This window comes from Salmo salar, chromosome 24, assembly GCF_965601325.2.
Source record: "Salmo salar chromosome 24, fSalSal1, whole genome shotgun sequence".
NCBI lineage: Eukaryota > Metazoa > Chordata > Actinopteri > Salmoniformes > Salmonidae > Salmo > Salmo salar.
The window spans coordinates 31,448,968-31,466,605 of NC_138314.1; the positions used below are offsets into that span (position 1 = coordinate 31,448,968).

At 40.7% G+C, this 17,638-nt stretch overlaps 1 protein-coding gene across 2 annotated transcripts in view; it reads left to right on the plus strand.

The window, feature by feature from the left end:
- The first annotated feature begins 5,952 nt into the window (after positions 1-5,952).
- The window catches only part of cep78 (centrosomal protein 78), a 30,289-nt gene continuing 18,603 nt past the window's right edge, over positions 5,953-17,638 (plus strand). For both annotated transcript variants that reach the window (XM_014172175.3, XM_014172176.3), the window contains exons 1-5: positions 5,953-6,050; positions 14,708-14,973; positions 15,071-15,240; positions 15,319-15,391; positions 15,493-15,596. In XM_014172175.3, coding sequence (XP_014027650.3) covers positions 14,715-14,973; positions 15,071-15,240; positions 15,319-15,391; positions 15,493-15,596 — 606 coding nt within the window. In that variant the 5' untranslated portion in view covers positions 5,953-6,050; positions 14,708-14,714. The remainder of the gene's footprint in view (positions 6,051-14,707; positions 14,974-15,070; positions 15,241-15,318; positions 15,392-15,492; positions 15,597-17,638) is intronic.

A 17,638-nucleotide genomic window follows, 5' to 3' on the forward strand; every position in this document is an offset into this window, starting at 1 on the left:
AATTCTAATTGGGAAGTCTGAGTTTCCTTCTAAATATGATCATCAGAACCGTTTAAAACAATGTGATAAGCATTCTCATTCTTGCCCAGTCATCCTCTTCACATATTTTTTTAAAGCATGTCTTCGTATCCTAATAGTCCCATAATCCATTCGATGAGAAAATACATGAATAAACGTGCTCGCTTTATTTCCAATAGCTCGACTCCCGGGCGTGGTAAAGCCGAATATGGCGGATTTACACTCCAATCCGCTAGGCAGGAATACTGTTATTTCTCTCTGACGAAAGAAAAACACAAGAAAAAACGCACCAATCTCATGTTAGCCTACTTCCCAAAACGGAAAAACGCGTCATCCGTGTGCTTTCAAAAACAGGGAAATGTAGATTATTCTGCTATACCTTTGCCTATAATAAAGTTGGAAAAAAATACGTTTTTCGTTCAGCCTTCCCGTCCTCAATTCTCCATGTGTTTTTATAACAGAGACATCCACTCCTAGCCGGTGACGTCGGACAGTGGAAGCAGGGAGTGTCCTCAGAAGAAAAGCGACTCCAAAGTATCCCACCAAACGAATAGACAAGCGGTCGGTGGGATACCGCTACCTGCTCTTATTACCCAAAAGCTATTAAATGAATGATACATACACTACATGACCAAAAGTATGTGGACACCTGCTTGTCGAACATCTCATTCCAACATCATGGGCATTAATATGGAGTTTGTCTCCCCTTTGCTGCTATAACAGCCTCCACTCTTCTGCGAAGGCTTTCCACTAGATGTTGTAACATTGCTGTGGGGACTTGCTTCCATTCAGCCACACGAGCATTAGTGAGGTCGGGCACTGATGTTGGGAAATTAGGCCTGGCTCGTAGTCGGCGTTCCAATTCATCCCAAAGGTGTTCGATGGAGATGAGGTCAGGGCTCTGTGCAGGCCAGTCAAGTTCTTCCATACAGCGGCCTCCCGGGTGGCGCAGTGGTCTAAGGCACTGCATCGCAGTGCTAGCTGTGCCACCAGAGATTCTGGGTTCGAGCCCAGGCTCTGTCGCAGCCGGCCGCGACCGGGAGGTCCATGGGGCGACGCACAGTCGACCCAGCGTCGTCCGGGTTAGGGAGGGTTTGGCTGGCAGGGATATCCTTGTCTCATCGTGCACTAGCGACTCCTGTGGCGGGCCAGGCGCAGTGCATGCTGACAAGGTCACCAGGTGTACGGTGTATCCTCCGACACATTGATGCGGCTGGCTTCCGGGTTGGATGTGCGTTGTGTCAAGAAGCAGTGCGGCTTGGTTGGGTTGTGTTTCGGAGGACGCATGGCTCTCGACCTTCGCCTCTCCAGAGTCCGTACGGGAGATGCAACAATGAGACAAGACTGTAACTACTACCAATTGGATACCACGAAATTGGGGAGAAAAAAAAATAATGCCATTCTACTGCCAATGTTTGTCTATAGAGATTGCATGGTGCTCGATTTTATACACCTGTCAGCAATGGGTGTGGCTGAAATAGCCGAATCCACTAACTTGAAGGGATGTCCACATATATATACAGAGCATTCGGAAAGTATTCAGACACTTGGACTTTTTCCGCGTTTTGTTAATTTACAGCCTTATTCTAAAATGGATTAAAAACATTATTTCCTCGTCAACAATAACCCATGATGACAAAGCGAAAACAGGTTTTTTGACATTTTTGCATATGTATTGAAAATAAAACACAGAAATACATTATTTACCAGTCGAAAGTTTGGACACACCTAAAAAACACGAGCAATGGACATTAGACCGGTCTGTCCTGTCCTGTGGTCTGATGAGTCCAAATTTTTGGTTCCAACCACTGTGTCTTTGTGAGACGCAAAGTATGTGAACAGATGATCTCTGCATGTGTGGTTCCCGCCGTGAAGCATAGAGGAGGTGTGATGGTGTGGGGGTGCTTTGCTTGTGACAATGTCTGTGATTTATATAGAATTCAAGGAAGACTTATCCAGCATGGCTACCACAGCATTCTGCAGCGATATGCCATTCCATCTGGTTTGCGCTAAGTGGGACTATCATTTGTTTTTCAACAGAACAATGACCCCAAAACACACCTCCAGGCTGTGTAAGGGCTATTTGACCATGGATGCTGCATCAGATGATGGATGCTGCATCAGATGACCTGGCCTCCACAATCGCCCGACCTCAACCCATTTGAGATGGTTTGGGGTGAGTTGGACTGCAGAGTGAAGGAAAAGCAGCCAACAAGTGCTCAGCATATGTGGGAGCACTTGTTGGGAAAGCATTCCAGGTGAAGCTGGTTAAGAGAATGCCAAGAGTGTGTAAAGGTGTCATCAAGGCAAAGGGTGGCTACTTTGAAGAATCTAAAATATTTGTTGAAGACGTTTTTGGTTACTACATGATTCCATATGAGTTATTTCATAGTTTTGATGTCTTCACTATTTTTCTACAGTGTAGAAAATAGTAAAAATAAAGAAAAACCCTTGAATGAGTAGGTGTGTCCAAACTTTTGACTGGTACTGCATGTATTTAGACCCATTGCTCTGAGACTCGAAATTGAGCTCAGGTGCGTCCTGTTTCCATTGATCATCCTTGAGATGTTTCTACAACTTGATTGGAGTTTACCTGTTGTAAATTTAATTGAGTGGACATGATTTGGAAAGCACACAGCTGTCTATATTAGGTCCCACAGTTGACAGTGCATGTCATAGCAAAAACTTAGCCATGAGGTTGAAGGAATTGTCAGCAGAGCGCCGAGGCAGGATTGTGTCGCGGCACAGATCTGGGGAACGGTAGAAAAAAAAATCTGCAGCATTGAAGGTCCTAAGAACACTGTGGTCTTCATCATTCTTAAATAGAAGAAGTTTGGAATTACCAAGACTCTTCCTAGAGCTTGCCGCCCGGCCAGACTGAGCAATCGGGGGAGAAGGGCCTTGGCCAGAAGAGGACTGACCACCCTTCATAGCCTGGTTCCTCTCTAGGTTTTTTCCTAGGTTCTTGCCTTTCTAGGGAGTTTTTCCTAGCCACTGTGCTTCTACACCTGCATTGCTTGCTGTTTGGGGTTTTAGGCTGGGTTTCTGTACAGCACTTTGTGACATCAGCTGATGTACGAAGGGCTTTATAAATACATTTGATTGATTGGTCAGTGAGGTGCCCAAGATCCAGATGGTCACTGACAGCGCTCCAGAGTTCCTCTGTGAAGATGGTTGTCCTTCTGGAAGGTTCTCCCATCTCTACAACACTCCACCAATCAGGCCTTTATGGTAGAGTGGCCAGATGGAAGCCACTCCTCAGTAAAAGGCACATGACAGCCCACTTGGAGTCTGCCAAAAGGCACTTAAAGGACTCTCAGACCATGAGAAACATGATTCTCTGGTCTGATGAAACCAAGATTGAACTCTTTGGCCTGCATTATGTAAATGTGATTTTTTTATCAAAATAAATTTGCTAAAATGTCAATCTGTCTTTGCCTTGTCATTATGGGATATTGTGTGTAGATTGATGAGGGGGAAAAAACTATCAATTTTAGAATATGCTGTAACATAACAAAATGTGGAACAAGTCAAGGGGTCTGAACTCTTTCCAAATGCACTGAATAGTGTACATTTGCATGATGGTAGCTACTCAAATCATAGGGCGTTGCTGTGCTTCCTGTCTGGTGTAATTGACAGGATACTGCACTTCCCTAATTTCCTAGAGTACTTTTAATATGCAAATTAATAATGTTTAATTGGCATGGTCATAATATTAATAGCAACATCGAGTGAAAGTTAATGGAACTAGTTATTGATGACCTCGTTGATGTTTCCTTTGGTTTGGTCATGTTACTGGGTTGGAATTTTCCATGACAAGTCTGCTCCAAAATATAGTAAGCATACAGAACAAATCATTTTACATGTAGAATTATAACCCTAGATTTCAAATTTTACCAGGAAAAAAATGGTTACCAAGCAAATACAAAGACATTGGGTTGACATCCTTTTAAGAATGTGCACAGATTTTGTTAATAGTTCTTTACTTTCTTACCACCTTTCCTCCGTCTTGAACACAGGTCAGATTAATACCATCGCCCCTGTGTTTTAGATTGTGTTATATTATGAACAGGAAAAGGTCTGCTCCTTCCAAGGTTGGGCGTTCTGTGACATTTGACAAAGTGCCATACACTTGTTTGTTTGTTTAATTGAACTACATACCAACTGAATAATATGTTACACTTATTCAAGGGTAATCTAGTGCTTAAATTGCTAAATATCTGTGTCCAGTGGCCTCCAGCATGGGACTAAAACCTGTTATTGAGCCATGCAACTAGGCTCATGTTTATTCTGCCCCTGAACAACGCAGTTAACCCACTGTTCCTAGGCCGTCATTGAAAATAAGAATTTGTTCTTAACTGACTTGCCTAGTTAAATAAAGGTAAAAAAATGTAAAAACATATTCAAGCCCTGTGGCACTTGTCTTAAGTAGAATAACGGTTATGAATTTAAACAATATATTTACAAGGAGAGGAACATCACATGTCAAAGGTACCAGGCTTTCAGTTCCTGAAAGACAAAATGACATTTCAGAGAATCATGCACCATAACATTCAACAGATGATTATTCTTTCACATCTAGTCTTGGAAAAGTACATAAACAAATTATTTTCCAGTATCATCACGTGCTGACTATAGAGATCCAAAACCTCAAAAAGATCCATAAAGATTCTTTCAAACCCTCCAGTACAATTGACAAGATAACCTAATTAATTCTATGAGTCATTCATTACACATCGGGCATTTAAATTTTTTTGATTTTCCTCTAATTCATGACTTCCTTGATCTCATTAGTCATTTAAATAAAAATATAGATTTTTTAAATAATTTATATAAAAATATAACATTTATAATTCATAAGATTTATTTCATGCAAGTCATTAAAAATGAATAGGTCATCTTAAATTCATATGAAGTATAGAGTATATACGCTCCTTTGGAAACTAGAGGTGCTCCTGAGCAGAATGGACCCCCTTTTACTACAACACAATGTACAGTATGTCCAATATGAAAAATGTACTGAACATCGTGCAATATGAGTGGGCTAATTAACAATGGGATTTAAAAGTGTTTTCTAACATGTATCATTACAATATTATTATTCATATTGTTATTACTATTATTATTAATAGTAGCATAAATCATGTTTTGTCATTTGTATTACTGTCATTACCACAAACATCAACGCAACAGGCAACAATTTAAAATATTTTACTGAGTTACAGTTCATAGAAGGAAATCAGTCAATTTAAATAAATTATGCCCTAATATGTGGATTTCACATGACAATGAAAATGCAATTATCTGGCAACAGTTCTGTTGGACATTCCTGCAGTCAGAATGTCAATTGCGCACACTCAAAACATGAGACATTTGTGGCATTGTGTTGTGTGACAAAACTGCACATTTTAGAGTGGCCTTTTATTGTCCCCAGCACAAGGTGCACCTGTGTAATGATTATGCTGTTTAAACAGCTTCTTGAAATGTCACCTCTGTCAGGTGGATGGATTATCTTGGCAAAGGAGAAATGCTCACTATCAGGGATGTAAAGAAATGTGTGCACAAAAGTTGAGAGAAATAAGCTTTTTGTGCATATGGACATTTCTGGGATCTTTTATTTCAGCTCATGAAACATGGGACCAACACTTAACATGTTCTGTTTATGTTTTTCAGTATAGTAATCATACATTTTTATGCTGTTAACAATAATGTCAATGTTATAATATAATTTGTGCTATAAAAGCGATTAACTGTATTCATTTTTTCATTTTGTTAAACAACATTCTAAGTCTGCTAACATTACTTCATAAAATGTTAAAAATTTCGAACATTTGTATTCTTTTTTACCATCTTCTTTGCGGGACTTTTATTTCGAAAGAAAATCGCTGAGGTCACGGGTTTATTCTTGCTATGTCTTGCTTATGTACTATAGCCGTTATTCTTGCTGGCGGAACAGAGGTGGGTTTGCACAGTTTTGACTGTTGGCGCGGTTAGGAAACCAAGGAAACAATAACTCCTAGAGAAACTGACAGGTGAGCTGTTGCATGTTGTGTATCTTGGTAGCTAGCTTTACAATCATAAGACATTACAACAATTGAAAGTGAATGTATGTTTATTAATGATAGCTTGTGGTTTAACTGGGGCCATAGCTGGCTAACTGTTTGCTATCTACTCTGCAGCTAACTAACGTTAGCTAGCATTAGCAAGCTGTCATGGCTAGCGACTAGTAGGAACGTTGGATGGCATCTCATCTGAAGCTTATACCCAAATGCTATCAGTGTTGTAACGTTAACGTAGTCAGCTACCACCAACTTTTGTACTCTACAATGTGCTACTAGTCAAGGTTGATGTAGCTAACTAGTTATTATTAGCCAGTTAGCCCACTTGCAAGTTAATTAGCTATAGCTACATCAGCAACATTAAAAAAGTCACAATACAAGTCCCCAGGTAATAGTAGAAAGGTGCCAATAACCTGTATTCATGATATATGAAACATAATTGTCTACACATTAACAATGATTCATATTTGTTCATATTTAAGTGACCTTTGCATTAGATTTGGGTTTTAAAACACGTTCAAAGGTCAATTAAATGCCCCCAATGCGAATCACTGTATATGGAATACCTATTGGCTTAAAAAGCAGAAACTATTCTGGGTGCAGCACTAAAAGTATTGTAGGGGATACTCCGTAGGGTCTGTAGAATGTGTATATATGGTGTCATTTCATGGGGCTCTGACTAATACAGTGTTGCTGGCCTTTTACTCCACCCATTCCATTGGCCACAATGCAAATCACTGTATATGGAATACATATTGGTTTATAGAGCAAAAACTATTCTGGGTGCCGATGTAAAAGTCTGGTGGGGAGTACTCAGTCGGGTCTGTAGAATCTATATGGTGTAATTTCATGGGGTTCTGAATAATATAGATTGTTGCTGGACTTTTACTGTGGTCAAACAGCTTAAAACAGGGTGCTTGAACACTATACGGTACAAATATAGCACTGTGAAGGAAAAACAATAGATTGTGTGTACATGAAATGACACCATATTTAGATGCTGGAAGAGATGGAGACTGCACACTGTAGAAAAAAGGAATAAATCCAAAACTGAGGCTTGAATGCAAAATAAAGATGTTTATTAAAATATCATGGTTCCCAAAAAATCACAGCGCAAAAGTGCATAAATGAAAACAAAACACAAACATTGCGCCATCATCCGTGTAAATCGTTGGCGCACACACATGGCTTCTATTTCAAGGATAATTTCATATGTCACTTGATCAAGCAAGAAAACACATCTGAAAATCGATGAATTAGTGCCTAGTACAATAAAATGCATGATTTAGATTAAATACAAAAGCAGACAGTGAAATGTCATCATTTAACCATATATAGATGCCCCATGAAATGACACCATATATAGATTCTACAGACCCTACTGATTACTCCCCACCCAACTTTTATATTGGCACAAATGTATATATTTTTCTCTCTTAGCCAGTATGCAATGCCTATACAGTGATTTGCATTGTGGCCATTGTAATGGGCGTAGTAAAAGGCCAGCAACACTCCGTATTAATCAGAGCCCAATGAAATGATGCCATATATAGATTGTACAAACCCTACTAAGTACTCCCCACCTACTTTAACATCGGCACAAATAATTGTTTTTTTTTCTGTACAGTGCTATATTTGTACCGTATAGTGTCCAGGCACCCCATTTTTAAGTTGTTTGGCCACAGTAAAAGTCTAGCAACACTTTCTAACTCATCTGATTTGTTTTTCTACAGACTCTAGTGAGTAGACTGGACCCTGGTTTATGGATACACAATCAATTGTTTTTCCTTTTCAGTGCAATTTGTTTGTGCAACACAACAAAAATACAGTGACTTTTCTTAAACATTTCAAAATCGTATCCTTGAACAATAGCACCGGTAAATAAACAATAATATACAATCAAAATAATATATAATTTTTTTTTTACATTTAGTTGTATATTTTTTTACCAGTAGGCTGTTAATGTTCTTGACATTAATTTACTTAAGCTCCAACCATTTCTTAATGTGCTCCACCTTATAATATTCTTTATCTTTATAAAGTTGTTAAATAAAGTAGCAATTCTCTTTTAGTTTTTAGTGCAACTAAAATGTCCTTACAAGCCAGAATGTTGAATTTTATACAAAATATCCACAGGAAAGTATTGTTTACCCAATGTTTTTTAGAGAGCTGGTATATGGTTCAGTTAATTTTATATTGGATATTCAGGTTTTTCTCATCAATAGCTATTGAACCAAGCATTCCATGACAATGAAAATGGTATATTCTCAATCAAGGGGAGGATGGAGAACAATCCACACTTTTTTGAAGATTGAAATCTGAAAAAAACATTCAGATATATAAATTCACACAGTGTCAATTGTTATCCACTCTCCCCTGATTCAGAATAAAAAATGTTAATTATCATGGCTAGCATAATATTGGACTAAAGAAGCCTAACGTTACTCCTTAGTCCAAGGACCTTACATGTTCTGTTTTAAAGGTGAATTGGCTCTGGAAGCCAAAACAGCCAACTACTCCATCTAAATGTGAATCGATTCTCAATTGCGGTACGGTTCTAGAAACAGAAATCCCTCTGCTTTCATATCACGTCAAACGAATTTCACAAATGCAAAATACATATTTCCTGTACACGGTTTTAAGACAGTTGCAGCCGACAGTATTTTTCAGTGACAACTCGTTTGTTGCGTCTATCTTCCGTTCATACACAGGTGTTCGGAGACGCAGATAGCTAATTAGTACAGGTAGTCAGTCCACTCTGTCTTCCGTCTGGTTTCCATAAAGCGCTGTAATATGTCCATGTGGAACACAAACTCTAAAGGTGTGTATCAATTTAACCTTTTAGTAAAAAAATAAATAAATTCTAGCTGATATTAAAGATAAGGTCCTTATGCTTCCAAAACCGTACCGCAAGCGATTGCGTGTTAATGTTCAGACCGAGCTTTGCGGCTCTTATCACCCCCCCCCCCCCCCCCCCCAGAAAACGCCTTCGTCTGATGACTCTTACAGTATTTGTAATATAATGGAACTGAGAGTCATGATTAGGGTTGCAAAGGGTCGAAAACTTTCCAGTAAATTTCCTGAATTTTCCCAGATATTTTCCATGGGAAGTTAAGCCCTGGAATTTTGTTTAAATTCATCAACAAAGTTAGCTTATAACAGTGAACCTTTTTTGTGGGATTAAAATAAGGCAATTCTAGGTCTTGTGGCATATTTTGGTTAAACTATCCCCAATTCAATGGAATTGCAACCCTCTGCATGCACAGTGCGTTCTTCCATCACATGTGCACTGCACTCTTCCATCACATTACACTGTCTGAGACAAGGACTACATGCTTACTGGTAAGTTTTGATTACAATACTGGGTGGGGTGAATATATTTTATATGACACACATGATTTTTTTGTTAACTAGTAAATAGTAGCCTACAGCATAGTGTGTTTAAATAATTTCTAACGTGTTAACAATTTCTGCTAGTTAGTTTTTACTACCATGTGTGTTTTAGCTTGCTTTAGCCTGCTATCTGAGTAGTGTTAAATCACCTGTTTCCATACATGTTTCATCTTAAAACATGTATCATACAAAGGAATGGTTTAATCTAACTGCTTAACTATTTATCTGTACAAGGAATTGTATTAGTTTTGTTTTCTAATCTTTACAGGAAAATGACATGGGCACTATCTGATGTATGGAGACATTTCACTGCAGCTAATGTAGAAGGAAAAGCTGTGTACATTTGCAAATACTGTGCCAAATCATATGTGAAGAATGCAACAAAGATGCAGAATCATCTGGCCAAGTGCATAAAGTTCCCTCAGCGCTCACAACAAGCAACCTCTGACAAAAGTCCCTCTAGTTCTATTCAAGATGAGAATGATGAATCAGACACCTTATTGATAGCAAGAGCTCATTATCCTCCTGGAATCAGAGGTTTGTTTGACACAATGGAGGAACGTAGTCAGAGAAATGCTGATGAATGTCTTGCTCGAGCTGTGTATGCAACTGGTTCACCTCTGATGCTCACAGGCAATGTGTATTGGAAGAGATTTCTGAATGTTCTTCACCCAGCATACACCCCTCCAACCAGACATGCTTTATCTACCGTAAATTCCGGACTATAAGCCGCAACCTTTTTCCCACGCTTTGAACCTCGCGGCTTAAACAATGACGCGGCTAATATATGGATTTTTCCCGCTTTACATTTTTTTTTCTCCAAAAAAACACATTCTGTGACGTGCTCAGTTTTTTGGCTGCATGAAGCTTTCATTAGACCAATGAAATTGCCGAACGGGTTAAGGTCAAACAACTTTTTTGTTTACTGTTTAGATTAAATCGAGCGCTCTCAAACTTCCCATCATTCTGATTACGGTAGTCATTTTGTCACCCTCATCATGGCAAAGACACGGAGAAATGCATATGATGCAGCTTTCAAGTTGAAGGCGATTGATCTGGCTGTTGGAAAAGGAAATAGAGCTGCAGCACGGGAGCTTGGTCTTAATGAGTCGATGATAAGACGTTGGAAACAGCAGCGTGAGGAATTGACTCAGTGCAAAAAGACAACTAAAGCTTACTGGTAATTATTTTATTTTTTTACAAGCCGTGTTTCGTTAAAGCCTGTGTAAAGTTCATTTGTTTCAATGTACCGGTAGGCACCTGCGGCTTATAGACATGTGCGGCTTATTTATGTTCAAAATAATATATATTTTTTAAATTCAGTGGGTGCGGCTTATATTCAGGTGCGCTTAATAGTCCGGAAATTACGGTACTCATTTGCTGGATGCAGAGTTCAAGTGAAGGTCAAGCAAATCATAGCGAAAGAAGACTGTATTGCAATCATCTCTAATGGGTGGTCGAATGTTCGTGGGCAAGGAATAATTAACTACATCATCTCCACCCCTCAACCAGTATTCTACAAGAGCACAGAAACAAGGGACAACAGAATCACCGGTCTCTACATTGCAAATGAGATGAAGGCAGTCATCAATGACCTTGGACCACAGAAGGTATTTGCACTGGTGACAGACACTGCTGTGAACATGAAGGCAGCTTGGTCTAAAGTGGAGGAGTCCTACCCTCACATCAAACCCATTGGCTGTGCTGCACATTCATTGAATCTGCTCCCCAAGGACATCATGGCACTGAAAACAATGGATACACTACAAGAGAGCCAAGGAAATGGTTAGGTATGTGAAGGGTCATCAAGTTATAGCAGCAATCTACCTCACCAAGCAAAGTGAGAAGAATAAGAGCATCACATTGAAGAAGCCCACCAACACCTGTTGGGATGGTGGCGTCATCATGTTTGATTGTCTCCTGGAGGGGAAGGAGTCTCTCCAAGAAATGGCCATATCACAGTCTGCCGATTATGGACAGCTCCATCAAGAGGATCCTCCTGGATGATGTATTTTGGGAGAGAGTGGTAAGCAGCCTGAAACCTATAGCAGTAGCCATTGCACGGATTGAGGGAGACAATGCCATCCTGTCTGATGTTCAGACTCTGCTTGCAGATGTAAGAGAAGAAATCCGTACTGCCCTGCCCACTTCACTGTTGCTCCAAGCAGAGGAAACTGCAGTTCTGAAATACATCAAAAAGCGTGAATACTTCTGCCTGAAGCCCATACATGTTGGACCCCAAGTATGCTGGCAAGAGAATCCTGATCAACAAGGCCTATGGTGTCATCACTACCATGTCTTGCCACCTTGGCCTGGATGAGGGCAAGGTTCTTTGGAGTCTGGCGAACTACACTTCCAAGCAAGGGCTTTGGGATGGAGATGCAATATGGCAGTCGTGCCAACATATCTCATCAGCCACCTGGTGGAAGGGACTTTGTGGATCTGAGGCTCTTTCCGTTGCCTCCATCATCCTCCAAATCCCACCAACATCAGCCGCCTCAGAGCGCAACTGGTCCTTGTTTGGGAACACACACACCAAAGCACGCAACAGGCTGACCAATACAAGGGTGGAAAAATTGGTGTCCGTCCGGGCAAATTTGAGGCTTTTTGAGCCTGACAACGAGCCAACCTCAACAAGGTTGGAAAGTGACAGTGAAGATGAGGCCTCAGAGTCTGATGTTCAAAAGGTGGACATTGAGGAGGTCCAAGGAGAAGACATGGAAGCCTGAGAGGAAGACAACCAAAGCTTTAGTTTCTAGACTCATTTTACAGATTTATGTTAAATGTTTTTGGGAGTTGCGATGGATCATTCAGTATTCCCTTTTGTTGTTGAGTGAAATCATCCCATGTGAAGAGTCAACTCATTTAATTAAAGTTCAATTTGTACCTAAATTGATTTTTTTCTATAGGAAGGATTTAATAATGTGCAATTATGTCTACTTATAATAAGGGGAAAGGTTTATGTTTCTGTCTCCATATGATATGGTAAATATATCCAATGCAAAAAACATCTACATTTAAATGGTATTCATTTTAATTTGCATATACACTGCTCAAAAAAATAAAGGGAACACTAAACAACACAATGTAACTCCAAGTCAATCACACTTCTGTGAAATCAAACTGTTCACTTAGGAAGCAACACTGATTGACAATAAATTTCACATGCTGTTGTGCAAATGGAATAGACAACAGGTGGAAATTATAGGCAATTAGCAAGACACCCCCAATAAAGGAGTGGTTCTGCAGGTGGGGACCACAGACCACTTCTCAGTTCCTATGCTTCCTGGCTGATGTTTTGGTCACTTTTGAATGCTGGCGGTGCTTTCACTCTAGTGGTAGCATGTGACGGAGTCTACAACCCACACAAGTGGCTCAGGTAGTGCAGCTCATCCAGGATGGCACATCAATGCGAGCTGTGGCAAGAAGGTTTGCTGTGTCTGTCAGCGTAGTGTCCAGAGCATGGAGGTGCTACCAGGAGACAGGCCAGTACATCAGGAGACGTGGAGGAGGTCGTAGGAGGGCAACAACCCAGCAGCAGGACCGCTACCTCCGCCTTTGTGCAAGGAGGAGCAGGAGGAGCACTGCCAGAGCCCTGCAAGATGACCTCCAGCAGGCCACAAATGTGCATGTGTCTGCTCAAACTGTCAGAAACAGACTCCATGAGGGTGGTATGAGGGCCCGACGTCCACAGGTGGGGTTGTGCTTACAGCCCAACACCGTGCAGGACGTTTGGCATTTGCCAGAGAACACCAAGATTGGCAAATTCGCCACTGGCTCCCTGTGCTCTTCACAGATGAAAGCAGGTTCACACTGAGCACGTGACAGACGTGACAGAGTCTGGAGACGCCGTGGAGAACGTTCTGCTGCCTGCAACATCCTCCAGCATGACCGGTTTGGCGGTGGGTCAGTCATGGTGTGGGGTGGCATTTCTTTGGGGGGCCGCACAGCCCTCCATGTGCTCTCCAGAGGTAGCCTGACTGCCATTAGGTACCGAGATGATATCCTCAGACCCCTTGTGAGACCATATACTGGTGCGGTTGGCCCTGGGTTCCTCCTAATGCAAGACAATGCTAGACCTCATGTGGCTGGAGTGTGTCAGCAGTTCCTGCAAGAGGAAGGCATTGATGCTATGGACTGGCCCGCCCGTTCCCCAGACCTGAATCCAATTGAGCACATCTGGGACATCATGTCTCGCTCCATCCACCAACGCCACGTTGCACCACAGACTGTCCAGGAGTTGGCGGATGCTTTAGTCCAGGTCTGGGAGGAGATCCCTCAGGAGACCATCCGCCACCTCATCAGGAGCATGCCCAGGCGTGGTAGGGAGGTCATACAGGCACGTGGAGGCCACACACACTACTGAGCCTCATTTTTACTTGTTTTAAGGACATTACATCAAAGTTGGATCAGCCTGTAGTGTGGTTTTCTACTTTAATTTTGAGTGTGACTCCAAATACAGACCTCCATGGGTTGATAAATTGGATTTCCATTGATTATTTTTGTGTGATTTTGTTGTCAGCACATTCAACTATGTAAAGAAAAAAGTATTTAATAAGATTATTTATTTCATTCAGATCTAGGATGTGTTGTTTAACTGTTCCTTTTATTTTTTTGAGCAGTATATTTCCGTCAATTCCTGTTAATTCCCACGGAAAGTTTACACCTCTGAATATTCCTCTCAACATTTTCTGAAAATATGCAACCCTAGTCATGATCAAGGGCTATGTCATGGTGTGGTTGACTCAATAGCTATTGAGGAGCGGATGGAATATCCAATATAAATCTAACTTTACCCCTGTACTGAACCGAACCAAATACCTACCAGCTCTCTAAAAAGTTGATTAAACAATACTTTCCTGTGGATATTTTGTCTCAAATTTCAAGCAGCTGAAGGACAAACCGCACAGACAACTGGTAGATTACGTTTAAATGTTATTTTACTCAACATTCTGGCTTCTAAGGAACATCTTACAAGATTTTTAGGCATTCGTTTCAGGCTGTATACACCCATTTATTGTGTATTAAAGCCTGATTAATCAGACTAGGCATGAGCAAAAGTATTAGCTATGTTTGCCTAAAACTAAGGATTTATATAGCTAGTTTCATTAAATAAAATGTATTAATATTATCTATATGATATTAAATAAAAATTCAAGTTACAATTTGACGCAGACAAGTTCCTAAACCTCCATATTGCCTCCTTTAAGTTAACTCTTAGTTTTTTCTGCCACTAGATTGGAAATGTTGGACACAGTCCAAATTCGGCGCAGAGGTGCCCAAGACTTTGAGTCATATTATGATTATGCATGCGCTATGCAGGACTCAGTCCCATTGTCAGCAGTCAAGGCAAACCTGAGTCAAGGGATGCTTGACTTTAACGGGGATCGGCTCAAACTGACAGATTGGACACCCATACTCAACTCTCTGACCATCAATAAACAGCTACAACATGTTGCAGTCAGAAGCTGCTACCAAAGCGGTCTCGGCATCGGAGAGCCAGGTAAACATCAAGTAGGCTAAACAACTTGAAGTAGGAGGTCCTTGCTTTATAACCTGTCCTTATTCCTTGTATGGTCTCTTCTCTTTACCCTTCTCAGAAAGGTACAGGGCTGGCAATAGGAAGAAGATTCCAGCCATCCGCTCCAAGGAGATGACGTTCAAACTGTGTAAAGCACTCAGGGAGTGTCTGACAGCTTCACCAAACCTCAAGACCCTCCAACTCCATGGTCTTCCATTTAGAGAGAGAGACCTTATCACTCTTACGAAGGTAGCAAGTTGCAGATTCACCTGAACCAACTTAAGGTTCTGCAGGGCACCCACTAATGCTAGTTTGTTGTTATTCCAGGGTTTAGCCAAAAGTGTCGCTTTGGAAAATCTCTCTTTGGCTCACTGTCCTATAGCAGACGAGGGGTTAGAAGGTGAGTGAGACATAGTGGGAAAAGTGAGAAAATGTGTTCTTGTGTGCAAGTTATGACCACGTGATCTTTTTTTGTCTGATTTGGTGTTTTCTAATGTTCAGCTATCTGCCAGAGTGTGAAGTACTCTCCGTCTATAAAGACAGTGGATTTCACAGGCTGCAATCTGACCTGGAGAGGAGCGGAGCATATGGCCAACATCATCAAGGTACTGGACCTCTGTTATGAGCTTGGTATTACCAACCCTTCCTTTGCAAATATTTATATATACACTAGATGACTATGGAGGCGCTGTGTTGAAGCCACTGTGCCTCCATCTTGGCACTCCTCACTGTTTGTAAAAAATATTTTGGCTGTGGAAATGCATTTATTAATGTCTACATTCGTTTTTCCACGTTTATTCTATTACAGACACCTTACTGCATACTTTGAAATTATATTATGAGATATAAATAAATATATAAACGCAACATGTACAATTTTGGTCCCATGTTTCATGAGCTGAAATAAAAGATCCCAGAAATGTTCCATATGCACAAAAAGCTTATTTCTCTCAAATTTTGTGCACATATTTGTTTACATCCCTGTTGGTGTGCATTTCTCCTTTGCCAAGATAATCCATCCACCTGACAGGTGTGGCATATCAAGAAGCTGATTAAACAACATTATCATTACACAGGTGCACCTTGTGCTGGGGGCAATAAAAGTCCACTTTTAAAATGTGTCACAACACAATGCCACAGATGTTTTGAGGGACCGTGCAATTGGCATGGTGACTGCAGGGATGTCCACCAGAGATGTTGCCAGAGAATTGAATGTTAATTTCTCTTACCATAAGCTGCCTCCAACGTCATTTTAGAGATTTTAGCAGTACATCCAACCAGCCTCACAACCGCAGACCACGTGTATAGCGTCGTGTGGGCGAGTGGTTTGCTGATGTCAACGTTGTGAACAGAGTGCCCCATGGTGACGGGGTTATGGTATGGGCAGGCATAAGCTACAGACAACAAACACAATTGCATTTTATCGATGGAAATTTGAATATACAGCGATACGCTGACACCCTTTTTTATTTTTAAAGGTATCTGTGACCAACAGATGCATATCTGTATTCCCAGTTATGTGAAATCCATAGATTAGAGACTCATTTATTTCAATTGACTGATTTTCTTATATGAACCTTAACTCAGTAAAATCTTAGAAATTGTTGTATTTTATTGTGCCAGTGACACATTTAGTTGTTTTGGCTCTACTCCAGCACTTTGGATTTGAAATGATAAAATGACTGAGGTTAAATGGCAGACTGTTAGCTTTAATTTAAGGGTATTTACATACATATTGGCTGAGCTGTTTAGAAATTAGAGCACTTTATTTTTTACATAGTCCACCCATTTTAGGGGACCGAAAGTATTGGGACAAATTCACTTGTGTATTAAAGTAGACAAAAGTTTATTGTTTAGAATATGTCTCTAAACACTTATACGTTAATGTGGATGCTACCATGATTACAGATAGTCCTGAATGAATCGTGAATAATGAGTGAGAAAGTTAGGCAAGTTTCACCCGCTGTGGATGTAAATAGCCTCAAATTAAAGCTAATAGTCTGCACTTGAACCTCATTGGCATTGTATCATTTTAATTTCAAAGTGCTGGAGTACAGAGCCAAAACAACAACAAATGTCATTGTCCCAATACTTTTGTAGCTCATACGGAAAGTATTCAGACCACTTGACTTTTTCCAAATTTTGTTACGTTACAGTCTTATTCTAAAATGTATTAAATAAATAAAAATCCTCAGCAATCTACACACAATATCCCATAATGACGCAGCAAAAAAACGGTTTTGATTGGAGACCACCTGTGGTAAATTCAGTTGATTGGACATGATTTGGAAAGGCACACACCAGTTTTATATAAGGTCCCACAGTTGACTGCATGTCAGAGCAAAAACCAAATCATGAGGTCAAAGGAATTGTCTGTAGAGCTCTGAGACAGGATTGTGTCGAAGCACAGATCTGGGGATGGGTACCAAAACATTTCTGCAGCATTGAAGGTCCCCAAGAACACAGTGGTCCTCCATCATTCTTAAATGGAACAAGTTTGGAACCACCAAGACTCTTCCATGGAGGTGAACAAGAACCCAATGGTCACTCTGACAGAGCTCTAGAGTTCCTCTGTGGAGATGGGAGAACCTTCCGGAAGGACAACCATCTCTGCAGCACTCCACCAATCAGGCTTTATGGTAGTGGC